The 27,484-nt window shown below is 55.1% G+C and overlaps 1 protein-coding gene across 4 annotated transcripts in view; it reads left to right on the top strand.

Moving 5' to 3' along the window:
• Positions 1-27,484, top strand: part of PARVB (parvin beta) — a 110,016-nt gene that overhangs the window by 75,366 nt on the left and 7,166 nt on the right. For all 4 annotated transcript variants that reach the window (XM_070599843.1, XM_070599846.1, XM_070599844.1 and 1 more), the window contains exons 5-11: positions 2,026-2,166; positions 3,480-3,595; positions 6,361-6,419; positions 9,031-9,050; positions 15,265-15,326; positions 18,120-18,188; positions 24,647-24,748. In XM_070599843.1, the coding sequence (XP_070455944.1) occupies positions 2,026-2,166; positions 3,480-3,595; positions 6,361-6,419; positions 9,031-9,050; positions 15,265-15,326; positions 18,120-18,188; positions 24,647-24,748 (569 nt within the window). The remainder of the gene's footprint in view (positions 1-2,025; positions 2,167-3,479; positions 3,596-6,360; positions 6,420-9,030; positions 9,051-15,264; positions 15,327-18,119; positions 18,189-24,646; positions 24,749-27,484) is intronic.

The following is a 27,484-nucleotide window of genomic DNA, read 5'->3' on the forward strand; positions in this document are numbered from 1 at the left end:
CAGCCTCAGGCAGCACCTCTATTTTTGTTATGGGGTGAATTTTGTCCCCTTAAAATTTGTGTGTTGAAGTCTAATCCCCGGGACCTCAGGCTATGACTTTATTTGGAGATAGGGTCTTTAAAGAGGTGATGGAGTTAAAATGAGGTCATTGGGGTGGGCCCTACACCCATGTGACTGGTGTCCTTATAAGAAGAGATTAAGACACAGCCACACAAAGGGAGGACTGTGTGAGGACACGGGGAGAAGACGGCCACCTGCAAGCCACAGAGAGACCTCAGGAGAAACCCACCGTGCCAACACCTTGATCTTGAACTTCTGGCCTCCAGAAGGGTGAGGAAGTAAATTCCCACTGTTTAAGCCGCCCGGTCTGCGGTGGGTGTCACGGCAGCCGCAGCGGTCTGAACCAGCTTCCTCCCCTTCTCCCTCGACTCCTCCTCCAGCCTGGGTGTTGCGGCCACGTTCAGTCTGCAGGTTGGCTGGTGGGAGGGGACAGCGGAGGTGTGCTGGGCTCCCCGCCTCAGAGATCAAGGCTCTGGGACCACCCGGCTCTCCGTGACCCTCCTTTCTCCCCCAGGGGCCCCTGCTCTGCCCTGCCCCTGGCTGTTGAACACCTGGGGACCTGAGGTTTATTTTCAGGGTGTTTGTATGGACAGACAGCTGTGGGTTATTCAGCTAGGACCCGTTAGATGGAGATGGAGGGAAATCAAAATGTATAAACGAGAACCATTTCCATGCCCTGCAGGATGGGTTTCTCTGAGCTGCTTTCTTTAGCCGCCGTCAGTCAATCGCTGCTCCCTGACCTGATTTAGGTGTGGCCGTCTCTGCACTCAAGACCTCTCTTGTCTATGCTCTGGCCAGCCCTAGGATGGTGCCTGGCACACAGTAGGTGCTCAGCAGCCATTAAGTGGGTGAATGAATGAATGAATGAATGGATGAGTATCCGGAGCCCAGCAGGCATTGCTGTATGATTATATTACCCTGACGGGAATATCAGAACCGTGTGTTCTTGTTCTAATGGAGGGAGGGGGGGACATGGGGAGAGAATGTTGAAGTGATGGGGCCTCCAGCGAAAAGGCCTTAAACAAAACTTTGCTGGGGACCACTTGCCAAATGGGAACGCCGTTTGCAAGCAGCCTCGACTCGACTGCCTATGTGGTCTCCCCCGCCCAGCGATGCTGCTGACACTCCGGCAGGTCGGGCTGTGTGGCCAGCGCCTTGTAATCTCCCTCGGTTAAGGACCTCATGACCTTCTGCCACGTGGCTTCTGTCGTTTGGCAGAGGAGCTCTATCAGGAAACAGCCGAGTCTTGGAATAGATGAATAGGAGGGAACCCGGGCATCCTTCCTCGCCTTGCCCCTTAGCAGGTGCGGGGTTGGGCGTCACCTGCTGCTCCGCTCAGGAGGGAAGTGGGAAATGAGGGCGCGAGGGCCGTGGCTGGGTCTCAGTCTCAGTAATTGAATCTTGAGCGGGTGTGACAGCTCCTGTCTGGCTCCTCCAGATTGCTCCCTCTGCGCTCTTGGCAGTAAGATAGTCGCAGGCATCTGTAATATCAATAATCCTTCTTAACGTGGTGTCCGAATTTTGGAGAAACAAGAGTGGGAGAGTAAGAGTGCAGGGCGGCAGAAGGCAGCGTCCTAGACCCTTTTTATTTTCCGCTCGAAGTCCTCTTCCCTCTGGGCACCACTGGCACAGCCTCCTCACCTCCGTCCCGTCCCCAGGGCATCTCCTTGCCTCCTCGCTGCACCTGGACTCATTTTGTCTGTTTTATGGGCATAGAGTGTTCCTGAGTGGGATGGCCACAGTTTCCTCCTGGAGCTCTCCTCCCTCTTTTCTGCTGGAGCACTTCTCTAAGGAGTATGGGTTCCGTGGCTCAGCATCCTGAAACTCCCATCGCTGCGTGAAGACCTGCTCCACCTCGGACCCGGCGGGGGAGGGCACCTCTTTGCCGCCAGTTGACCAGGCGGCCCTTTGTCCCTCCAGCATTTCCCGACACTCTGCCTTTTGCTCTTGTCTTTCTCGTTGCAGAAAAACTGGCGGACCGCAAGCTGAACGTGGCTGAGGTGACACAGTCCGAAATAGGGCAGAAACAGAAGCTGCAGACGGTGCTGGAAGCCGTGCGAGACGTGCTGCGGCCCCACGGCCGGGCGCTCCAGTGGAACGTCGACTGTGAGTCGCCCCCGGGGAGAGGGAGCGCGTCCTCTCAGCTCGCCACGTTGGCATTCATCACCCCGTGTGGCCTTGCGTTTTCAAAACGGGTTCATACTCCTGCTCTGTGAGAGGCAGCTGGGAGAGGACAAAGCCCATCCTTCGGATCTCTGTAGATAAGGGGCTAGGTCACGGCCACCCTTCTTTGTTTCTCCTGTGGGTCAGAGGGGAGAGGCCTTGTTTCTGGTTGGGTGGATCAGGGGAGACTTCCAGAGGAAGGATGGGAGTTTGGTTACGAGACAGAGGCAGCTCTGCCTTCTGCCCAGATGCTAACAGCACCAATGCCAAAATGAGCTGTTTTCCTGATGACCCACCAAAGCAGGTCCTCAGGAGACGACCCCTGCTGGCCTTGGGCACATGTCTCAGAGCGTGCTGGCGTTAGGAATATATGTCATCACAATATTTCCAGCAAAGACCTGAACCCGGAAAGTGAAGAACTCAACCAGGAGAAGCTGGGAGCGTCTTTGTCCCGGCTGCCCCTCTCCCTGGTCCTGGTCCTCGTCCTCAGTGTCCCGCGGGGTGGTTGGGGCGCAGCTCAGAGGCTCTCCTGCTGTGAGAGGCCCCTGTGCTTGGGTGAGACAGCCATCGGCTGTGGTGACATTCACCCCTGCTTTCTTGGCCTCGAGACCTCGGAAAGACCCAGGCCTCCCTCTTGGGCTGCGGGGCTGTGGGTGGGAAGCCAGTGCTTTGTAAACTGGAAAGCCCGGCTCAGAAGCGGTGATGATCTCCACACCTTGGTCCACGTCCTGGAAAAGAGCTGGTGGAGTTGGCGATGGCAACCAGGGACCCAGGCAGGGCAAGCGGCACGTCCAGTGTCCCCGAAGCACCATTTGCCCTGAGACCCCACCTTGTGGAGCCCGCCGAGCGTGCAGAAGGCGAGCTTTTTAAGAGCCGGAGAGAGTAATGCACATGATTGTGGTGGCTCTGTGGCCAGGGTGACCTTTTTCACGATCTTTTCCCTTTTTGTGCTAATTTTCCTCTCCTGCCCATTCTTTCTCCTGTCACCACCCAATTTAGTCCTTTTAAAAACATCATGCTTTTGAAAGTGGTTGCACGGGTCGCCCTGGGCCAACAGGAAAGAAACAGTTAGAAACCATAAATTCACACAGGATGCTCATCAACTCTCTTCATTTTTCCGTGGCCTGTGGTTTTTTCCATGGTTTTTCTCTGAGGTCTCATTTAGACACAACATCTTTGTTGCCTTTGCGGACGTGGGTTCGGGGCTCTGTGCCTCCCGATCTAAAGCGCCTTCTCCCTTTCCTCCCCCCGACAAGCAATTCACGGGAAGAACCTGGTGGCCATCCTGCACCTCCTCGTGTCCCTGGCCGTGCACTTCAGGGCCCCGATCCGCCTTCCCGAGAACGTCTCTGTGCAAGTGGTGGTCGTGCGGGTGAGTAGCAGCGAGGGGCGGCCTGCTCGTGACTCTGCAGGAGAGACCACCGCCCCCCTCCCCCCAACCTGGACGTTTTCCTCCTGTAATCTTTCCGCTTTCTGCTTCTTTTTCCCCCAAGCAGCTACCTCCTACTTTTCCCCCTTGACAAAATGTACGCCTCGCCCTGGCTTCGAGATAAACGATTGGAGCAGGAACAATGGCATTGATTTGAAGAGAGGCAGTTTCAAAGGCATGAGGGAGCTGAGGTTTAATTTTCCACATTTTTGAAAAGAACATTCATTTCCCGGCAAAGCCAAGTAGCTGGGATTCAGTCCTCTTGAATGAGCTGATTACTCACTGGAGGGGGCCGAGTCTGGCCATAGGAAACAGATACCCCAATTAGGGCCGCTCTGCCTGCGCACCGCAGCATGGCCACGGTTCCTCGTGATGTCTGGCTGCGCCTGGAGAAATCTAACCTGGGGCCAGGCTCCTTCTGACGGGGGTGGAGCAGACTTCCCTGGCCGTGTCCCCTTTATTGAAGGGGAGAGACCCTGCCTTAGCTTTCTGTTTGTGATTTTGTCCTGGAAGCGTGTATTAAGCACCTACTGTGTGCTGGCAGTCGGCACTGGCTCTGGGGAAACTAAATGAGGAAAACACACTCTGGTCCGGAAGGAGCAGCTGCCTCCGCCAGCGCGGTGAGGGGACGCTTGGAACCGGGTGTCCCGCGTGCTTGTACTGCTTGAGATGGCCAGCTCCACCCTCTCCTGTGGGTTTTAAACTTATCAGCCCCGTGGTCTCTGCGGTCTGCAAGGCTCTGGCTGATCCTGTGTTTTCCTAAGCCGCCTGACCCTCCCTTACCCCGGGAGCTCAGCCTTAACCTGACGGGCGGGAGCCCCCCGTTAGGCACCAGGCGAGGGGTACCGGCCGTTGGGCCTCATTTGGTTCCCAAGGAGGAAGGTTTGTGGTCGGCAGTGGTGATGACGGGGACGAGGGACCATCCCTATTGTCCTCATCTTGGATGCTCACACCAGGCAGCCAGCCGGGAAAGGCTTCCCAAGGACACAGGGCAACATGGATCCCAAACCCATGGACGTCAGACTCAGGGCCCCGAGCGCCATGCAGCTTGCTGATTGGGGTATTTCCTTTCAGACCTGCGCTTGGATCCAAGAAAATCTTTCGGGTTTGCAGAAAGTTTTACTGACCCGGGCCAGCCCTGGCTGGCGCTTCCTGCCTTGACCAGGGTTGCAGAGGATGCTTCGGGCCACGGCCAAGGTGGAATGAATCGGGGGGAGGAGGTCCTGGCAAGTGGCCGGCCTTGGGCCTCGGAAGCCCTCCTCCCAGACCTTAGAGCTGCCCCCTGCCTTCCCCGTGGCCCCTGGCCTGTCCCTCCACCTCCAGCTTTGCAGTCGGAGGTGGGGAGATGCAAGGAATGTGGCAGTGGAGGGAAGGAATGAGGACAGCGGCCCCATTTACCACCCAGCAGTGCGGCCCCGGGAGAACACTTGACTGCTCGGAGCTGCGGCAATGTTCCCATTAAGCTGAGACTATAGTGCAGACCTTGAAAATACTCAGCGTCATGCATCCAATAGCTTGCCCTGGGCCCGGCACCCAGTAGGCGCCTGATGCACATTCGATGTGTGATGAGTGAGTGAGACGGCTCTGGACTGCCCTCGGTGGGCTCTCTGGAGAATCAACCAGGAGCTTACTTTGCTCCCACCAGTGATGGTGACTCTGCATTCACAAGACGCAGCAGAGGCCGAGCTCAGGAAAGGTGGGGAAGCTCGGATCTTGAGAGGGGTCCACAGTGGGCTGCCCAGCAGAAAGTGAGTTCCCCATCCCTCAAGGGGTTCAAGTAGGGGCTCACGGTGGTGACTGGGTTAGCTGGCTGCCGAGCTCCACCCTGAGGTCCTGTGACATCCAGGCTGCCCCCCAGCACTGCCACCACTGCCCTCCCCTCCCCCCACCATATCTGCGAGGCGCCAGGAGACATGTGTCACACACCATGTCATGTCCTAAGCTGCTGTAACAAAATACCACAAACTGGGTGTCTTAAAACAACAGACATTTATCCCCTGACAATCACGCAGGCCAGAAACCGGGATCCGGAGTCGGCAGGGCCCCACTCCCTCCGAAGGCTCCGGGGGGGGGCATTTGTCCTTCCCCCTTCCAGCTCCCGGCCGCTGTCTGCAGTCCTTGGTGGTCCTTGGCTGGTAGACACACCCCTCCAGTCTCTGCCTCCTTGTCACGTGGCCTCTTCCCTCTGTGCCCATTTCTATTTCTAAGGCCACCAGTCATGGTGGGTATAGGCCCCGCCCTCATCCGTTATGGCCTCGTCTTAACTAATCATATTGGCAAAGACCCTGTTTCCGAGGGCCACATTCTGGGGTTCTGAATGGACCTGACTTCAGGGGCCCTATGTAACCCAGTGCACGTGGACTTCACGCGGAGCTCCCTGTGGTTATGTTCGTTCCTTGTGCTGCTTGCCCGTCCATGGCAGGACGCAGAGGGTCCTTGGGGAGCTGGGGGGTTTCTACTGAGACCCTCACAGCTGCCAGCTCGCAGAGCAATGTGGAGACGAGAGGGTGCAGGAAGGTTGGGGGCAGGTTCCAGCCTCCAAAAGGGTCACTCCCTGTGGTCTCCTGCAGCTCACCCACCCGGGCGTGGCTTCATCCTTTAGTTGTTCCCGAGAGCACACGGCGTCGCCCACCCCGTCAGCGACGTCCTTCCTCCTGTCCTCTGCCTGCCCAGGGGTGTGTATTGACTTCTTCCTTTTGGGGTTTCAGAAGCGGGAAGGCCTTCTGCATTCCAGCCACATCACGGAGGAGCTGACCACGACCACAGAGTAAGTGGACCCACACCCTGCCCTGCGTCAGCCGGGCCCCGGACATACGTGGGGGCCACTTTTCACTCAATGTCCCTCAGCCTTACGATGAAATTTTCACATGAACATCCACCCTCGCTTTCCTTCCTCTGCTCACTTTCTTCAAAGTTTTAATGTTAGGACTGAGCTGTTTGCCACAGCCTTTGGACTTCTCAGTCCTTATGTTAGAAGGTGAGCATTAAGAATGTTGAGACACAGGAGGTGTCCAGAATGGTTAAGGGACCCGTTGTCCTGGTTTGTTTATCCATCTACATTAGCTCCGTCAGAGGGAGGGAGCCACATGGCTAAACTAGAACTTTCCTTTGACAGACAGTGCTGAGCTATCTCTTATCTCTTAGAGAAAGCCAGAGGGCAAAATTTATTTTTTATTTTTTATTTTTTTTTTTTGGTGAGGAAGATTGGCCCAGAGCTAACGTCTATTGCCAATCTTCTTCTTTTTGCTTGAGGAAGATCATCCCTGAGCTATTATCTGTGCCAATCTTCCTCTGTTTTCTGTGGGACACCACCACAGCATGGCCTGACAAGTGGTGCTAGGTCCATGTCTGGGATCCAAACCCATGAACCCTAGGCTGCAGAAGCAGAGCGCATGAACTTAACCACTATGCCACCAGGCCGGCCTCCAGCAGGCAATTTTCAAGAAGGCTAAAAGGCTTCAAATCTATGGAAAATAGCAAATCAAATGGTCTATCTTGCGTATGGTTTTTAGGAGCCTTTACAACACCCTGTTGAGAATCTTTAAAATTCATGGCATTTGTGCCTCTCGACTAAATCTGTTTCCGATGAAACAGAACATTTAAAAATCGATCCTCTCAGCTAACCCACCTGCTCAGTTCGCAAACCGATTGATTACTATGTCGTGAATCGTGTACAGTCTTTCAAACATCGGAGCTCACACGGGAAAGCACTGTAGGCGTGGGAGCCGTCAGGTGAATGAGAGAGACGCTGACATGTGCGAGCATTTGTTCAAGCCCATGGTGGGGACTGGGGGCGGTAGAGGTGGAGGGGGGCCAGGGGATGAAGGGCCCAGCCTGGCGCGGGGGTCTCAGGCGGCCTGCTCGGGAGCAGGAGGAGGGCAGCTCGAGAGGAAGCAGGAGTAGAGTTATGTCTTACCCTCTATTAATGTGTGACAAACCACCCCAGAACCGAGGGGCTTGTCTGGCCACCTCATTGTCTGCTCACGGGGCTGTGGGTCACGGGGCTGTGGGCCGGGCTCAGCCAGGTGGGGCTCCAGCTAGTCTGGTGGTTGGTGCTGGCAGGCGACGGCCTCTGTTCCTCCATGTGTCTCCTGTCCTCCCTGACCGGGCTTCCTCCCAGGGTGTCCCCAGGGTTCCCAGAGAACAAGAGGGCAGCCACAGGCCCCATGGACCCCCACGCGCCATGTGCTCGCATTCTGTGGGCCGGAGCCAGTCACAGGTCATCCCGGATCAGAGAGGGGAGACGAGTTCCCTGCTGGCAGGAGGGGCAGGCAGACCATGGTGGGGACAGCCGTGCAGCGATGGGTGGATGCGGGGCCGTCACTGCAGGGCTCCTTCAGTTCTCTTGGCATCTCCTCCATGTCTGCTTTGGGTGGGCACGGGCTGGGTGGAGATGGGGGCTTACGCATCTCACCACTGGGCATCAAGGGGGCAGGGCCACATGGCGCTTATTTCTCCCTCTCCACGGCCTGTGTGTAGCGGGGGCTCAAGAGAATATTTGTTAAATAAGATGTTAAGTGAGATGGAGCCAGAGGACTTGAGCCTGGAGAGATTGAGGGGTGAAGGAAAGAACGCCCTGCCTCTCAGGAGGGAGCACAGAGAGGAGCTGTGCGTCGTGCGCTGGAGGTCCTCGAGGAGAAGCCGCGTGCCACCCTCGTGGTTGCAGCTTCGTGCAGTGGAAGTCAGGGCCAGCCTGTGTTTCTCAGGATCCTGTAGCATTAGGATTCCCCGAACGTGCATCGAGCTTACTTGCTGACATGTGACCCTCCGGGGGTCTGCACCCCTGCCGTTTAAAGCTTACCATTCAGGGCTTCCAGACAAGCCATTTTCCACATGAACCACTCCCATGATTGAAATACCCCCCAGATGGCCTTAAGGGGCTGGTGTAAACAAAGATGGTGATTTGCTGCTGATCTCGTGCCAGCACTTAGTAACCTGCGTAAGCACTTCTCGTTTGTAATTAGAGCAGGGCAGAATCTATCAAAATGTGACTTACGGGGCCGGCCCAGTGGCACAGCGGTTAAGTTCGCATGTTCTGCTTCAGTGGCCCGGGGTTCACTGGTTTGGATCCCGGGTGCGGACATGGCACCGCTTGGCAAGCCATGCTGTGGTAGGCGTCCCACATATAAAGTAGAGGAAGATGGGCATGGATGTTAGCTCAGGGCCAGTCTTCCTCAGCAGAAAGAGGAGGATTGGCAGCAGATGTGAGCTCAGGGCTAATCTTCCTCAAAAAAAAAAGTGACATGTTTTTATAAATGGCCCATCAACTGGGCAGTTTGGGGCTCTGACTCTCCGGTTGCCTCCAGCGCCCCCTCACGCTGCTGATCAAGCTGGGTTCTGAGCACCCGTCTGACGGCTCTCTCTGTTCTTGCTTGCAGGATGATAATGGGTCGCTTTGGTAAGTAACCCCGGGGGTGGGGTGGGGAGTCTGAGGTTGCAGGGCACTTTGGGGCTGTCCCAGCATTCCCACCGTCACACAGGGGCCGCAGGACCCGGGGTGGGTTTCTCGGCTCCCAGCAGTTCTGGAATCTTAGAGCAGGTGTGCAGTCCCCCGTGGGCCCCGCGCTGTGGGCTTATGGAGGTTCGAGGGGCCGGGTGGTGATAAGGAGAGTGTGGTGGAGGGTGGGGCAGGGGACAGGGAAATGTCTGGGATGGGGCAGATGCTCTCACCGGCAGGGACCAGGGGCCGAGCAGGGACTGGAACCCGGATAAAAAGGAGGGCAGAGATGTCGACCTGAATACAGAACATAATCAGCCAGCGGGAGAGAGTCTCCTTAGGGGAGGTGCTTTCATAGATCGTTTCTCCACCTTAAAATCTCCGGCCTGGCAGACCTCCTTAGAGTCAGGCAGCCGTCAGTCTGGTCCCAGCTGGGTGACCTCTGGCCTGCTCCTTCACCTCTCTATGCCTCATCTGTGAAATGGGACCTTGACGTTGTTGAGAGGATAGCGTGCGATAATAAATGTGCGCTCTGCTTGGCCCTGAGCCCGGCTCTCTTTCTGTGGGGTGGTTATCACTGTTAGTTTTCAGTGGCTGTTCCCAAAGAGCTGTGCCCTGCCCCGTTATAGCCCCAGAACTCATCTTCCCCTCAGCGAGGACGGCAGATAAAGGGACAGCTTGTGGCAGTGTGAAAGCCTCAGGGATGGGAACCCCCAGTGCAGCCGCAGCCGGAGGCAGCCTGAGCCAGGCTCCCTGCTTTGGGGACTGTTTCAAAGCAGATAGCCCTTGACCCCCAAACACGGTGTTCTCCACTGAGTGAGGAGGGAGCAGAGCTGTTGGAGGGAAAAGTGGAGCCAAATAGAAGTTTCCCTGTGTGCCTGGTGAGCCTGCCGCCTGAGCTGGTCCCCTGGGGAGGGGGGGGTGCTACCCCGGAGCCATCTGCGGCCTTCGCCGAGGGGCTCTGTAACCTCAACGTTATTCTGGGGACCGATGGCACACTGCTGCTTGTGTGTAAAGAGAGGATACGGCTGTGATGTTCTCAAAGGTCTCGAAGGACAGAAAATGTAGCAATTACACTCCTTAGCCTTTGTAAGCTGTGTGGGGAAATTCTTAGTCTTCACTATTTTTTTTTTCTTAAGTAGCAATTCAGTTCCTTTTAATGTCTTTATTATTAAAAAAAATAGTAAAAAGGGAGAGAAATGGAACCCCTCCTGTGTGGCTTTGGCGAGGGCGCGGTAGGGGTGGGGCTCATGGGGCGTGTGGGACAGTGGGAGTGACCCGGCCCGGCCCTGGGTCTGGGAGGAGGCCCGTCTAGGGGTGCACCTCTGTCCAGTCCTTTCTGCAGGGAGGGCTCCGACCCCCGCAGGGGTTGTCCACGCACAGAGGTGACGAGAGTGGGGTGGTCAGAGCATTAAGTGTGGTCTTTGGTTTTCTGTGAGTTGTCACCTTTGTGTTTGGGGCAGGCTGGTCCAGGGTCTGGGGAGCCCCGGGAGGATCGGTTCAGTTGGGGGGCTGTGTGCGGCACCCGGAGGCAGAGGGTGAACACTCCCCATCCCCCCGCAGCCGAGTGAGCCATTGCTTTGGGGGCCGGTGTATCAGATGGTGACTCCCTGGGAGGAGGCAGGTGTCACAGTTTGGAAAATGGATTCAGCCGCGTGCTGACCTTAGAATAGTGGGGGCGGGGCCGGGAGCCCCGAGAAGCCCTGCATTGTCCTCCCGTGTTCCTAGGCTCCCAGCTTCTGAAATGCAAACAGGCTGTTAGTGGGCGACAGGCACTCAGTTCGCCCCCAGCTCGCTGCTGCTGATGCCGCTCCCAGGTCCCAGTTACCCCGCCGGCTGGGCAGCCTGGGCACACGCAGCGGGGCTGCCGCCGGCCCTTCTCCTGGGGGAGCCTTCGGTCCCCATCGCCCCATGGCTTCGCTGGGTGCTGGTCCCTAGCTCGCCTCGAGCTGGTTCCTCTGCACGTGGTTGGGGTCAGCCTTCCGCCTGTAACTCCCTTGCTGCTCCAAGAGCATCCCAGATGCCCCCTCTTCCAGCTTCCACACTTGCAGTGCCCTCTGCCTGAAATGCTCTCCCTCTGGAGTCCCCCATGGCTCACGCTCACTCAGCTCCTCCAGCTCTCACTCATCATCACTTAGCAGGGAGGCCCTCCCTGACACGCCCTCCGGCTCACCCCACCCCTGCCCTGCCTTGTTATCTCTTTTCTCATCTCTCTGCTCACTGGAGCACTTTGCTTGCTCCTTGCGTCAGTGGTCACTCACACGGAGCCCTGCCATGTGCCTGGCAGACCCAGGGTGCTGCGGCAATCTGGGGACCCCAGCCCTTCCCTCTTTCCTCTCACACATGGATCCTCCCACTGTAAGCATCCTGTGGGCTGGACCGTGTCTTCCTCAGCCAGCATCCCCCGCAGCCAGCCCTGGGCCGCAGACTTTCCAGGAGCTTCCAGAATACCAGGCAGACCCTCCTTGGCTAATGTCGGCCCGCTGGGCTTCGCAGGGAGTCACGTCCTCAGCACAGTTTCTCCCATGAGCAGTCTGAGCTAGGGAGGGAGGGACCCACTCTGCCCCCACCCAGGGTCCTCCCCTTCCCTGCCTCCGGAGGGCATCACTCTCCAGACCCAGGTGGGAATGGGAGGCCCTTCTCTCCCCAGGGGAGCTGGGGAGCTGCAGCCTGGTCTCCATGGCAACGGGTTTGCTGGCTGCCTCTCCTCCACAGGCGGCGCCTCCCCCTCCCCCCTGGGCTTCTCCCCAGCTGTAGGGAGAAGGGAGGAGAAGCTTTTTTCCTCTTCCCCTCCTGGTCTCCTTATAACCCTGGTCTCTCCCGCTCACATCTCCCCCTTTCTGCCAACAGAGCTTGTTCCAACATTGCAGCTGGATCACACTGCTCCTAGTCACCACCCTCCATGGCTTCTCACACTGTGGGACCTACCCCCTCTTAGCCCCCATAATAGGCCAGCCCTTTCGAACCCACTCTGGCTTTCTTGTGCCTCTCTTTGCGCTTTCTGTTCCCTCTGCCTGGAATACCCTTCCTTGTCTTCTTGCCCCGTCAGGCCCCGGCTCAGATGTCACAGCTCCTGTGTGAAGCCTTCCTTGGTCCCCCCGGCCCTATGTCCATGGGCCCCCGACTCGGGTGCCTTCATGGACCAGGCTGATAAAGCCAAAGAGGGAAGGGGCTGGAATACCAAATGCTAAACGGCAGCTGCCCTCAGACCCCGTGCAGGGTGGCAGCGGGGCATGGTGGGGCCTGGGGCAAACTGGAGGGTCCACACCCTGCTTCACAGGCACGTGGATCCAGGGGGGCACCGTAGGCAACCTGTGGCCACAGCTTCCGGTCCTTCAAGAGAGGCCAGAAACTCAGAACTTTGGGACAAATCTTCCAATTAGAAAGATGTCACACAAACAAAAACAACTTTATTTGGACTAAACTAATCCCTGAAGGTGGAGCTTGGTCCCTTTCCATGTCCTTTCTGGCCTTTTGTGGCACCTGTCCTGTTGGTACCACCTCGGTTTACCCATCTGCCTCCCCAGCTGTCCCCGCCCAGGGGCAAGGCTGCCCTGTGGTTATCTCCGGCACTGTCCCCAGGGCCTGCGGAGGAGATGGGCCCGGGGAGGAGGGGGGCTCTGCCAGCCCTGTGTCCTGCTCTGCATTCACCGGCTGTTTAATTCCCGCACCAGCGGTGAGGCGGGACTGTTTTTATTCTTGCTTTATGAGGAGGAAGCGGGTTTGGGGGGGAAGGGACAGGCCTGAAGCCATGGGGCTTTGAAGTGGCGGAATCTGGATTTGAACCCAGATCCAAACCCGCATCTATTTTCATCCTCGAGGCCGTAAGGGCAGGGGCGCAGTAAGGCTCGCCTGGGCCTGCGCCGTGTGACCGGCCGTGTGGCATTGCCCTGGGCAGGTGAGGTCCCCGGCGCGGGTGAGGTCCCCGGCGCGGGTGAGGTCCCCGGCGCAGGTGAGGTCCCCCGGGGCGGGTGAGGTCCCTGGCACAGGTGAGCGCGCCCCAGGGCGCAGTCCTCCGCACCCCCGTGCGGACTCTGCAGCCCAGCGGTGGCCCAGCTAAATATACTCGGCTGACGTCAAGCGCTCTTCTGCTCCCGGGGTTTCTCTCAAGCTGCATTTAAAGTTTGTATTTTGCTTTGTAAAGATTTAGCTCTTTTTTTCCCCTTAGCAGACTGCCTTATTGAGTATAATCTGACTGAGATGATTATAAAAATAATTTACAGCTGCTGCGGTAGACGGGCGGTAGGGGGTATTCCCCTGGGTGTGGCCTGTGCGGGAAGGAAGTGGGGCGGCCCTCATCCCAAGACAGGCAGGGGCACGCCCCCTCCCTGCGCGTGCGTACACCCCCCACCATGTTCCCTCCCTCCCCACCCGCAGGCCGAGGAGGAGGCTGCTGCCTGGCCTGGGCTGGGGTTGTGGGCTGCCTCCCAGACCTGGCCCTTTAGTGGATGGGGAGCATCTTCCTTTTGGGGCCAGGTCAGGGGAGAAGGGCTGGATGCTTCCTTGGGCGACGTCCTGCCTTCTTCTCATCCCTCCTTCCCTCCCCCCATCACTGCCCCATCAGGCTGGGCGCCCAGGCCCCCAGGGCTCCCTGTTGGGCGTTGGGACCTAGCATGGCTGCTAACAGAGGCTTTGCTGCTGGCCGGGGTCCTCTGAGCATATACTGCCCCCAGGAACCTTGGGGAGACGGGTGGCTTCTTGAGGACAAAAGTTGGGTCCCAGGACTTTCCAGATGCCCTTCTCCCCTCCTCCCCTGCCCCTCTGCCCTGGCGTCGACTCCACTCAGCCCTGTGTCCACCCTGGCGGCCTCATTCCTCCTGCGTGGGGTCCAGGCTGCAGCGGGCTCTGTCCTGCCTCCATGTGGCCACGGCTTCATCAGGCTAAAACTGGGCACCTGGTGCCGCAGTCCTGCTCCTTTCTTAGCCACCAACAGCGTGTTCCCTTTGCCTCCAGTGGCCCCTCATTGCAAAGAGGAGGGGTTGGTTCTGTGTCAATTTGGAGGGCATGGCTGGGCCCCCGACTGGCAGTCAGAGTGGGTTAGGGCTCACCTTGGAGAAGGAAGATGGGCGGGACGCAGAGGAGCAGGCGGCGGGGGTTCCCACAGAGGTGGACACCCCCGAGAGAATTGCTGCAGAGAGGGTCTGGAGCAGGGTCTTCGGGTTCATTCTTTCGTTCTGAGCATGGCTGTGGGCCCTTCAGTGTTCTGGGAGTCAGAGACAGTGCAGGGCTCTGGGGAGACAGCAGTCCCAACCCTCGAGGAGCTCACAGTCCAGCAGGTCATATGCAACACACAAATACACACAAAATGTACTCTCAAATAGTGATTAAGTGCTATAAAAAGTGCACCAGGATAAGAGGACAGAGAGTGGGAGTGGGGCGCTCTTTGAGATGGGGATAGTTGTGGAAGGCCCCTCAGAGGAGGTGACATCTGAGAGCAACCTGAAGGATGTGAGGCCGGTGAACAGCAGGTGCAAAGGCCCTGTGGTGAGCATGTGATAGAGGAGCAGCCGGGAAGCCGGTTGGTGGAGTGAAGTCAGGGAGAGCGAGTGTGTTGGTGGATGATTGTGAGCCTGTTGGAGCCCCCGGGAGGGAGAATCAATTTTATTCTAGAAGTGATGAAAAGCTGTGGGAGAGTTTTAGTTGGGGGTGGGGGGTGGGCATGGGGAATGATCCAGTTTACACTTTAAACGGCTTTCCCTGCCTGCTAGGGAGAATGGATCAGAGGGGCCGGGAGTGGAGGAGGGAGGCTGATGAAGTAGGAGGCTGTGGCCGCCCCTGGGTGAGGGGCCATGGGGCCTGAATGGGGGCAGCAGTATGACGAGCGGGAGAGGTGGTCACATTTACCGACAAGATACTGGTGGGTACGGAGCGTGGAGGAGGGAGAAGCAAGAACCCCCAAGTCCTGGGACGCGATGGGGGCAGCTGTCCCTGTGCTCCCCGTGTATTTCAAGTTAAAAGATGGACCCTGAGTTAGAAGGAGTCTAGAAGCATCCTTTCCTTGGGTTGTTCCTCGTCAGCGCCCACCCTTCGGGTTCTGCAGGAACTGAAAGGGTTCTAGGCAGGCTGAACGTCCCGGGGGAGCAGAGGTCCCTCCTCCCGGGCCGGGTGGGGGTCAGGGCAGCAAGTGCATCTCCACAAACCCTTCTTTCTCCCTGTATCTCCGCGGTCCCCGCAGAGCGCGACGCCTTCGACACGCTCTTCGACCACGCCCCGGACAAGCTCAGCGTGGTGAAGAAGGTAAGCCCGTGGTCGGATCGTGTCTCCCTCCGTCTGCGTGCTCTTTGCAGCATCAACCCCATGCTGGGAAGAGGGTGGGGAAATGTTTAAAATCTGAAATGTTTGCCACTTGGATTGAAGTGTAATTATAGTCAAAAACAGAACTGCGGTGCATAAAATTAGCACCTTTTAACTGCACGTCTCTGCTCCCTGGGTCCCCGCCCGCCTGCTCGCCCGCTCCTGCCGAGTGCATTACCCAGCCAGCGCCCGCGTGGCGGTTCATTCCGACTCGAGGCGTTTTTTAATGTGGAAATGTTTTTAAGCGTGTCAACCTGCTGGCTCCTGCCGGCCTCATTACCGCGGAGCTGCCCAGTAAACAGGCTTTGCCAGCAGAGCTGTTCTGTGCGTGCGTTTGGCCCATTTCCCCTCCAGGCAGGAGCACAGAGGCCAGCCCTGCAGCCGCAGCTCAGGCAGCCTGCTGGCGATTCCGCGGATGGAAAAACCCGAGCGAACCCAAAGCTCTGAGGGTGGGGGCTGGGGAGCCATGGGTTTCTAGGGGGATCTGCCAGGAAGGCTTGTCCCCACCCAGGAAGAACTGAACCTCTCTCACTGCACATCGAGCTTATCTGAGCACCTGCAGACAGCTCATTCCGCGAGGCAGCCTACGGTGGGCGTGCTCCCGCTTTCCTGTGGAATCGGAGGAGCCATCGTGTCTGCCTGAGACCCGGGGGAGAGGGGACGAGAGTTCTTGAATCCCTAGGATGGTTTTCCCATACAGGTATCATAATGCAGGACTTCTCAGAGCCTTTAAGATGCTGATGTGCATTGTAATTCTCCAAGAAAGGACTTAGTAGGAAGCGTTTCCCAAACTCATTTGTCGGTAATGAGATTTGTGTATCTGTTTTGAGTTGGAATGCATTGAGTTCCCGTGGAACCTGCTTTTGGAAAGTGCTGGTCCTGGCTGCGACAGGGTGATTGTTGGCTCTTGGAAGCACCTTCAAAAGGCCGGGGGAACCATCCCAGTGGTCCTTCTGGGGCACAGCCTTCTTAGCACCCTTGGGGCATGAGTGACGGCCTGGAGCCTCAGAGCCTCCCCCTCCCCTCCAGCCGCTTCTGGCCCCAAGGCCCTGACAGAACCCATTCAGCAGAGCCCAAGAAGATTCAAACCTGCTTCCCACTTAGCAGCTGTGCGACCTGAGGCAGAGTCTAACCACTGCCTCAGTTTCCCCATCTATCAGTAGGGCCAGGCCATCTCCACCTCTCGGGGGCACCATGAGAGTAAAATGCAAGGGCCCGGCGCGCAGCCCGTGGTCACAAGATGGTGTGGAACGTGGCAGCATAAGGTCAGCTTTGGTCTTTCAGCGGATGTGATCTTCTTTTTTTTTTGAGGAAGATTAGCCCTAAGCTAACATCTGCCACCAATCCTCCTCTTTTTGCTGAGGAAGACTGGCCCTGAGCTAACATCCATACCCAACCCCTCCTACTGTATATGTGAGACACCTACCACAGCATGGCTTGCCAAGTGGTGCCATGTCCACACCCGGGATCCGAACCAGTGATCCCCTGGTCACCGAAGCGGAAGGTGTGCACTTAACTGCTGTGCCACCGGGCTGGCCCTCAGGGGATGTGATCTTCATTCGTTCTTTGAAACGACATATTTTGGGCCCTGGGGACCCCAGCAGTGCACAATACACAGTCCTTCTGTTTGCCTGACAGCATCCTGCTTCCCGCCTGGCCCTTCCCCACCCCCATGTTGAGAGCTGCTCTGTTGGTGGCTCCCCGGACCCCAGAATAAAAGCAGAGGGCCCTGCCCACAACCCCCAGGTCTGTCCTGGGTCAGCCCCTCCTACTCTTTCCCACCCATCCACATACAGCCTGAGGATCCCAAAGGGTTCCCACCTGTGCACGTGGCCTGGGTTTCTGTGCTGCCCATCGCCCCGACTCCCGCCTCCCGCTTGGCCTCTGCCAGGACCGGCTCCAGTGCGCCCTCCTCCAGGGCCACACCTCTCCCCGTGGGCTCATCAGACCTCCCTCTGTTGCGTGTTTCCCAGCTTTGCGTATCTCTTGATTTCTCTGTCGCCTCCCCTGGGTGTGCCTAATGGAGAACTGGCCACAGGCTCTCCAGGGTGGGGCTCTGTGCTCCCGTCTTTGTGTCCCCAGCACCGAGCAGAGTGCCTGGCACGGAGCAGCTGCTCAGTAAATTTCAGGGGAACGAATAAGGAAGTGACATCACATCCAGGGATGGGAGGGGTGGGGCTGGTATTAAATCTCCATTTAATTTGGGTTTGATTGCTGAGAAGTTACAGGTGACAAGTTTTAAACTTTCACCAGAGAGGAGGTGCCAGTGGCTTTTGCTGTGTATGTCGCAGGCTCCACAAACCCCAGCTTCCCTGAGACAAAGCTGGGATGGAATCTCCATCTACTGAAACGGTGATGGGTGTGGCCCGAGGCAGCCTTTCTCTCTGATCTTTTGTCGCTGGAGGTTACCTATGTTTAAAAATTTCATTATCTTCCCCTGACAGATTTACCCTTCTCAAGGGCCCTGGGCATGCCTCTCGAGGATAGTTAGCACATGTGCATGTGGGTGGTGAACAGAGGTGTGTGTTTCCTTCTCCAGCTGGGATAGATTTAGGCATTATCCCATTAAAACCAAGGGTTGCTGTACGAACAGTCTGTTTTAAACACGAGCCTTTTGTTTTAGCAAACAGGAGGTAATCGAAGCATTCCACAAAACAGAGACGGCCCGTGTCGCCTCCGTTCTGGTGGATGGAGCCGAGTCGCTCACTCATGGTCCGTGTCTCTTTGCCTTGACAGTCGCTCATCACGTTTGTGAACAAGCACTTGAACAAGCTGAATTTGGAGGTGACAGAACTGGAGACCCAGGTAAGGTGTTCTGGGGTCCTGTGTCGTTGTCAGCAGGCTTTCTGATCCCGGGTGGCCGTGTGGGCAAAGCAGGCGCTGTCTGGGTGTAACGAGGATGCCTGGCCGCTCTGGCCTATCCAGACCCTCTGTCCTGGTTTCCTGGTGCTGCGGGAACAAAGCACCACAAGCTGAGTGGCTCAGGAAACAGAAATTGATATCACGGTTCTGGAGGCCTGAAGTCCGAGATCGAGGTGCGGGGGGCTGGTTCCTTCGGAGGCTGAGCGGGGGCATCTGTGTCAGCGCCCCCCCAGCCTCTGCTGGGTTCCTGGCGATCTTTGGTGTCGTTGGGTTGTAGCTGCATCACCCCGACTTCTGGCTCCATCATCACATGATGTTCTCCCCGTGTGCGTGTCTGTGCCCAAATTTCCCCTTTTTGGAAGAACAGTCGTATTGGGTTGAGGTCCCCCCTGCTGACCTCAACTTAACCTGATTACTTCCGTAAAGACCCTATTTCCAAATAAGGCCACACTCACAGGTCCTGGGGGTTAGGACTCCAACACATCCTTTTTGGGGGACACAGTTCAACCCCTGACACCCTCCAAGGTGCCACACCACCTCCACCAAAGGGCCTCTGCATGTGCAGGTCCCTCAGTTTAGATGTTCTAGAATGTTCCGTCCCCCTCTGCTTCTCTCCGTCGCTGTTCTCACACTTGGCGCTGTGGCTGGCTCACTAATGTCCCTCTAATGCATATGCACAGTAAGCATAGAAAGTATGCCCCCTACCCCCACCCCCAAAGCTAAAGCAGCTTCGTGATAAAATATGTTTTGAGCACTCGGCAGGATTAAAGACAAAATATAATTTTTCCCCACGATTAGCTGGGTGCTTGAATTTGGAGTCCTTTGAGTTCTTGGTACAGATTTCTCTACCGCACAGCTGATCCTTCCTAAACCCTGGGGGGATTGCATCCGTTGCTTGCTTTCTTTAACTTTTCTCATTTGCTTTTCTAATTAAAAAAGTAATTCAGGTTCATTGTAGAAATGTCTGAAAATGCAGATAAGTAAAACAAATAAAAATGATTCGTAATGCCCTCCTCAGAGAGAACTGCGCTGAGGGTCTTGTTCCAGGCTCTCTTTCTCCTTGGCGAGCTAATCGGGGACGGCGTGCGTCTGTATTTGAGAGCCGATTGGTCCGTTCTTAATTGGTGTGTTTATTTGTGTGTTGTTCGCAAATACATTTATTATCTTCAGCAGTTTACTGATATTGCACACAGCCTCTGATTGCTTGCTGTTTGGTATATGAACAGTCCAGAAGGAGAATAATTGAAAAGTGAGAATCCTTCTTGCTCTCTCCCCGCAATCTCCCCCCGTCGTCTTCTTGGGAGAGGTAACCAACTACAGTTAATGGTAGGATGTGTGTTTTTCTGCATACTTTATGTGCATAAATGTATTTTTTAAATGACCATAGATCGTACTGTACTGGATAGCTGTTTGCAGTGTGTGTTTTGTTACTCAATCTATTGCAGGCACCTTTTCGTGAGTGTCGGTGTTTCTGTCTCGTCTTTGCTCTGTCGCCTGGGCTGTCTGCATTCGGTGTCTCTAACAGCTGCCTTCTCCTCCACTCTCAGGCTGTGCTGCCCTTGATTAGACGTTTCCCTTACGATGGGCGTTTCCCTCTCTTGTAAATGGTGGTACTGTGAGCATCTTTGCACACAGCTGTGTGCTCCCTTGTCTTTTTCCTCGGCATAAACTCCTAGAAACGGAATCCTTAGACCAGAGGTGGTAACACCAAGGGCCCCCAGGAATGTTTGACCATGTGACACTCTCATCCTGCAGTGGTGACAACTCCTTTTCCCACGTCCTCATCAGCAGTTCCTGACTGTCACTTCCCAGATGGGCCCGCACGCCAATATTAATAGCCAGACATCTTAGGCTGAGATTCTAAACTTAAATTTGCATCGATCTTTATTTACTCGATATCTCCATTTTTTTCCTATCATCACATTATATAAAGTAATATCTTAAAAATATTTTTAACCACTGGTCTACCAGATTGCTGGCCACAGAAATGCAGAGAACTTTTTCTCTTTTGTTGCAAAGGAATCTGGGTATTTTTATAAATATGTTCACCATTAAAGTCTGGATGCTCTGGGAGTCGGAGAGACCCGGGTTTGAATTCCTGCTCAGGTTGTGTGTGTGTGTGCTCGTGTGTGTCTGTGTGTTTCCCCCTGCATTTTAAAGCCGCTCTTATGCTGTGGGCTTATCCTAGCTTATGTTATATATTATCCTATCTGTGTGATTTGAGTCAGTCAGTCAACCTCTCTGAGCTTCTCCCACAAGTTTAAACTGCAGACAGTAGATATTGTTGAGGCTTAATGGAGATAATGCTCTTAAAAGGTGGGCGGTGACGAGGAAGACGGCGATGATGGTGTCTTGGGGCATCTGTGGGGGTTTCCGTTCCCTGCAGAGAGGCACAGCAGATTTCTGAGCTAGGGCACGCCCCGTCTCAGGATCCCCGCTCTGGGGATGTGCAAATGGAGGGTCCCACCCACTCACTGATGAGCCGCCTGTCAGTGCAGCAGCTCCACTTCCTCTACCTCCGGGCAGGTGTGTTCGTCCACGCACAGCTTCTTTTTGCCTGGAAGTGGGTCAGGCTGATGTGAGGGCTGGCTTCTCTGGGCTTGCTGGCTCCGTGTCCCTGGGGGAGAGCTGCTAAACCCTTCTGCTCTCCTTAGGGAGATGAGTAAGCGATTTCTTCACAGCGTGGAAGCAGGAGACTCGTGACACACGGGCAAAGGGTCATTTATCAGTCAGAGCACATTGAACCCGGGCCTGGTACACTGGCCTTGGGAGAGACCCCGCCCGTCCCCACGTCGCTGATCGTGTCCCTCTGCCTCCGGCTTGTTCCTTAGTGCACTTCCCCTTTCCGAGGACAGGCTTCTTTTTTTTTTTCAATTTTTTTTTTTATTGAGTTAATGATAGGTTACAATCTTGTGTGATTTCAATTGTACATTAATGTTTGTCAGTCATGTTGCAGGTGCACCACTTCACCCTTTGTGCCCACCCCCTACCCCACCTTTCCCCTGGTATCCACTAAAATGTTCTTAGTCCAAAGTTTTAAATTCCTCATATGAGTGGAGTCATACACAGATTATCTTTCTCTTGCTGGCTTATTTCACTTAACATAATTCTTTCAAGGTCCATCCATGTTATTGCAAATGGAATGATTTTGTTCTGTTTTGCAGCTGAGTAGTATTCCATTGTATATATGTACCACATCTTCTTTATCCATTCGTCTGTTGATGGGCACTTAGGTTGCTTCCACATCTTGGCTATTGTAAACAGTGCTGCAATAAACATTGGGGTGCACAGGACTTTTGGGATTGCTGACTTCAGGCTCTTTGGATAAATACCCAGTAGTGGGATGGCTGGATCGTATGGTAGTTCTATTTTTAGTTTTTTGAGGAATCTCCATACTGTTTTCCATAGTGGCTGCACCAGTTTGCATTCCCACCAGCAGTGTATGAGGGTTACTTTTTCTCCGCAACCTCTCCAACATTTGTTGCTATTAGTTTTAGATATTTTTGTCATTCTAACGGGTGTAAGGTGACATCTTAGTGTAGTTTTGATTTGCATTTCCCTGATGATCAGCGATGATGAGCATCTTTTCATGTGCCTATTGGCCATCAGTATATCTTCTTTGGAGAAATGTCTGTTCATGTCTCCAGGCCATTTTTTGATTGGGTTGTTTGATGTTTTGTGATTGAGTTGCGAGAGTTCTTTATATATTAAGGATATTAAGCCTTTGTCAGATATATGACTTGCAAATATTTTTTCCCAGTTAGTGGGTTGTTTTTTTGTTTCAATCCTGTTTTCATTTGCCTTGAAGAAGCTCTTTAATCTGATGAAGTCCCATTTGTTTATTCTTTCTATTGTTTCCCTTCTCTGAGAAGGCATGGTGTCCGAAAAGATCCTTTTAATACTGATGTCAAAGAGTGTACTGCCTACGTTTTCTTCCAGAAGCCTTATGGTTTCAGGTCTCACCTTTAGGTCTTTAATCCATTTTGAGTTTATTTCGGTGAATGGTGAAAAAGAATGGTCAATTTTCATTCTTTTACATGTGGCTTTCCAGTTTTCCCAGCACCATTTGTTGAAAAGACTTTCTTTTCTCCATTGTATGCCCTCAGCTCCTTTGTCAAAGATAAGCTGTCCATAGATGTGTGGTTTTATTTCTGGGCTTTCAATTTTGTTCCATTGATCTGTGCACCTGTTTTTGTACCAGTACCATGCTGTTTTGATTACTGTAGCTTTGTAGTATGTTTTGAAGTCAGGGATTGTGATGCCTCCCGTTTTGTTCTTTTTTCTCAGGATTGCTTTAGCAATTCGGGGTCTTTTGTTGCCCCATATGAATTTTAGGATTCTTTGTTCTAATTCTGTAAAGAATGTCATTGGGATTCTGATTGGGATGGCGTTGAATCTGTAGATTGCTTTAGGTAGAATGGACATTTTAACTATGTTTATTCTTCCAATCCATGTACATGGAATGTCTTTCCATCTCCTTATGCCGAGGACGGGCTTCTTGATAGCGAGTGTTTGTGATGTTCACTCCTCATCTTAAAGTCGGGGGCCTTGGTGGGCTGCCCAGGATGGCGGAGGGAGCTGTCACTGGTTTTAAGTACAAATGCGCTCCCTTCTGCAAGTTCTCATTTTGCTCATTTCGAGTTGCTGATCTCTGGAAGCTGACAGCCTCCTGGGCGTCCCGCTCCTCGTGGCTGTCCACTCATCCTGCGTGACGATCGTCTCGGCCGGTGCTGACCCCTAGAACTTTCTTGAATGATGGAGATGTTCTGTCGATGCACCATCTGATACAGACATCACTGGCCACGTGTGGCTGTCGAGCACTTGAAATGTGGCTGGTCCCACCGAGGGGCTGGATTTTGTGTTTTAATTAAAAAACATTTTAAATTTCAGAGTTCTGGAGCTCGGTTGCACAATAGTGTGAATGTACCGAACAAGACTGAACTATGCCCTTAAAAATGGTTAATATGGTAAAATATGCACATCATAAAATTTATCATAATTAAATTTAAAAAAGAAAGCATAAGCCAGTCACAAAAGGACAAATACTGTGTGTTTTCAGTGACATGAGCTCCCTAGGGAGTCAGATTCATAGAGACAGGAGGTAGGATGGTGGTGCCAGGGGCTGGGGGAGGGGGTGGGGGAGTTGTGTTAACAGGGATGGAGTTTCAGGTTGGTGAGATGAAAAGAATTCTGGGAACGGATGGGGGTGATGGTTGCACAACAATGTGAATGGACTTAGTGCCCCTGGACTGTGTGTACACTTAAAAATGGTTAAAATGGTAAATTTCGCCTTATGTTTATTTTTATGCAGTAAAAGAGGGTAAGTCAGCAACAGTCAAACAAAGAAATTTTTAATTTCGATAGGCGCGTGTGGCTAGTGGCTACTACAGTGGACAACACAGCTCCAGACATCTGGAGGCTGGGGGCCTCACAAGTCCTCACTCTGCGGGGGACCAAGCAAGTCTCGGCCCCTAGAGACGCCCTCTCTGTTCTCTGTGAGGGTGGGTGAGGCCCGCCTTCCCGGGGTGGGGGGGGGCGGGGTGCTGGTCTGTGCCCTTGAGGTGAGGCTGTACGCCTGCATCTTGGTTCTCTCCTCCCCTGGGGCAAGTTGTTCTGCCCTCGCTGTCTGCCTTGCTTTGTCTGTAAGAGGAATGATTGCTCCCTGGCCTGGCTCGTTGGGCTGGGGCCAGCAGGGGCTGTCTGCTGAAGAGCAGTCTCTGTTCTAGATTCTCTTTCCCTCTCCGTGGGTGGGAGGGGATGCCGGCTGGGCGGCAGGAAGAGGGGCCGGGGCTGCAGTCCGCAGGGCTTTTCCCCAGGGTCAGCCCCGCCGTTGAGGGCTCAGCTGGGCTGAACGCTCTGTGCTGGGTACACACACACAAAGGCTCAGGTCACCAAGGCTGGAGCAGGTGAAAGTTGAGCTCCCGGAGAGCACAGCTAAAGGGAGGCGCTCAGGCAGCTGACGAAGTGAGCAGGCGAACCCAGACCTGAGCTTAGGGCGCCCTTGGCTTATGGGTTGATCATGCCAGCAGCTCACGCCGAGGGCGCTCACGATGTGCTGGGTGCTCACTGCCCCCACTCCTCTGGATGCTCACGTCAGCCCTGAGAGATGGGAGCCAGTGTTATCCCCAGGGTCAGTAGTTGGGGGACGGGCCTTGTGGCTGAGCTGTCTGGTCCCAGGGACATGGTCCTGTCCACGCGGCTGCACCCAAACTCCAAACGCGCACATGGTCACCTCCAGGCCTGAGCGTGGCACCTTGCACCAGCCCCTTCGCCTGATGGCTGGTCCTTGAGCCTGAATGAGGGATGGGTTATTTCACCCTAAAACATTTTCTTCCTTTGGGTGGATGCAGAGCGTTCACGGCCGTGCGAGGCCCGGGAGCATCACCAATGTTTCTCTGTAGTTTGCAGATGGCGTGTACCTGGTCCTGCTCATGGGCCTTCTGGAAGACTACTTTGTCCCCCTGCACAACTTCTACCTGACCCCGGACAGCTTCGACCAGAAGGTACGTGCTTGGTCTCCATCCTCCGAGGGGCCCAGGCCGTGCTTGCGGGAGCGCACGGCGTCCAATACGCCCTGACGAGTCTGTCTGGAGTCTAGCTGCTTTCTCCAAAAAAGAAAAACTGCTCGACAGATGGTATTGCAATTAGACATAACCTTTAGGAAAAAGAAAAACTGTCGCAGTCCGTGACACTTCAGGGTCGTGTGTGGGAGGCTCTGTTCAGGGCTTTTCTCTGGGACGATGATGTCGTTAATCACTGTGGTCAAACGTCAGTGGAATTGCAAATCCTTCCTCTGTTGGTGCCATGAGTACAGCGTGTCTGGTTTTCTTTGCTGCTTCCTGCCCTTCCCAAATACCATTTTCACAAATCTGGGGAGTGGCTCTGACCCCGGTGTCTCCTGTTCCCCGCTCTTGGGCGATCAACTCGTTCCTATTTTCCCTATTAAGACAATCGGGCGTCTTCTTGAATGTATATATTTTTCATTTCTATGGATTGTTTTCGAGGAAAATTCCTCACGTAGGATTGTTTGGGTCACAGGGCTTAACCTTTAAATTGGGGTTGACGGTTCCACTGTCACCGCCCTTGGTGACCGTGCTCGTCTCTGCCCAGGGCTCCCCAAGGTTCAGCGGTCCTGGAGGATTTAGTGCGTCGCCTTTAGAAATGTGGCGTCTGGACTGTCCGTGTTGCTTTGGACTCGCCGGTGCCAGTCATTTCATTTTCCTGAGGTGCTAGACCCACGCTTCAGGGAGGCAGACAGTGTAGCGGGCGGCGGCAGCCAGAGAACCATCCGGAAATGGGGCCAGAGTTTGTCAGTCTGCTCCCTTCTGGCTCCCGGCAGGCTGTCTGCTCGTGGCCAAGTGTCGTCCCGTCTTGCCTGCTGTGATGGCATCAGAGCGGTTTAGAGAGGGCCTGGCTCATCGCCTCCAGTGTGAATGGTGAGCGAGAGCGAGCGCGAGCAGAGGAAGGAGCGAGGCCATGTCAGGACATGCTGGTGGCTGTGCTGTCCTCCGGAAACCAGAGAAGGACAGTTTGGTGAAGAGGCTCGTGTGGCTCCAGGCCCCGGGTGGCCAGCAGAGGCATTGTTTTGGAGAGATCTTTTCTTTGTTCAAATTAATAAGAACTGGCGAGAAGGGTGAATTTGGCCAGACGGTCCTGAGCTGGGTTTCTTCCTGAGACGAGGCTCGTGCACATGGCAGGGGCGGCGTTGACCCGGCCTGCTTCCCTTTGAGGTGGGCGTGAAGGTCTCTGTCGGCCGCTGCCCTGGCCTGGGAGGCGTGAGGCCTGTTCCATCCGCCTTCGCCCTGTGTGGGAGCCACGAAGGGAGGGCTGCTACGGGCGGCCGCGTCCACGCACTGTTGGCCATTCTCCCTCACGGGGGACCCTCTGCTGCTGGCTTTGCGGGCTGCTGGAGCTCTCGGAGGATGCCAGATTCTGGCGGATCCTTTTCCCGCCTTGTTAGCCCCTGGCCCCGGGGTTTCTCCCTTCCCTTCCCCTCCTGGGGACTGATGGGCATCGTGGCAGCCGCTGGAAGTTCTTCGTGAGTCCATGATATTCATGAACCTCCTGGTCCTCACGACCGCCTCACAGGCGGTGGTGTTTCTCCACTGCGTAGACCTCAACCCGCTTCCGGCTGGCGTCAGCACCCGAGCTGTCGGGTGCCACGTGCAGATGTGGCACGGCGGTGCTGGCACGGCACAGAGGGACCACTCAGCGAGCATCTCCTGGGGCTCGGGCTCTGCGAGCAGCCTTTGCTCTGGCACTAGGCATCTCTGCGGCAGCTCTGCATCTCCTGGAGGAGGAGACTGAGCTTCAGTGAGCAACATCAGAGATGTGTCGTGGGCTTGCGTTTTTAAGCAGTTGCTGGGGATTAAAGAAAATGAGACTGGATGGCTCACCTGTAGGTTCCTTCGAACAAATGAACGGTGCCCTTTGAACCGTCTCAGAGGCTTGGGCACCACCCACGGCTTCTTGATCTGGAGCCACTGTTTGAGTCTTACTCTGTGTTGGCCCCTTTGCTGAGAACCTTGTGTCCGTTGATTATCTTTCTGGAAGATTCTATAACGTCCCTCTCTCTGTGGGGTGGATTGTGTCCTGGGGACTTGGAGGTTATTCCTGGAAGCAAATACCAGAAAGGGCCTTGCAGGGTTGGGATGCTTCCATCTCCCTGAGAAGGAGACGGAATCTCAGGGGGGCTGAGAGACAGCCTAGGGTCGCACGGTCAGCAGGGCAGAGCCCACCACTGTTTTGGAACCTTCTATTATTCTCTCACATGGTCAGGTTTTCTAAAATCCTTTGAATTACAGAGAGAAACGACTTCTGGTGTCCTGCCCGCGTGGCCGACCCCCAGTGGTGGTGTGGGGCTCTGGGCACGGCGTGTGGCTCCCTAGTGGTCTTGGGGTCACACTCTGTGGTCATGGTCAGGGAGGGTGGCCCCAAAGCCTTGTCAGGAGCTCTTTGCTGTTCCCTCTGCCCTGTCGGGTGGGGGGGCCTGGGCTCGGGGGAAGCCCCTCTGCCAGGGCCCGGAGCACTGCGGGGGGCCCTGAGGGCTCACAGTCGGAGGATGGATGGCAGCAACTTCCTGCCTGGCACTTTCCTCACACTGAGCAGAAAGCAGAAGGAAAATCTTGTTTTGGAACCAACACCATTGAGCAGGTGCCAAGAGGGGGGCTTGGATGGGAGTTACCCCCCAACTCTTCTCTGTGGGGCAAGGATGGGGCTTCCTGAGCTTGACCACGCTC

Source organism: Equus przewalskii, chromosome 29 (assembly GCF_037783145.1).
Source record: "Equus przewalskii isolate Varuska chromosome 29, EquPr2, whole genome shotgun sequence".
In the NCBI taxonomy this organism is placed as follows: domain Eukaryota; kingdom Metazoa; phylum Chordata; class Mammalia; order Perissodactyla; family Equidae; genus Equus; species Equus przewalskii.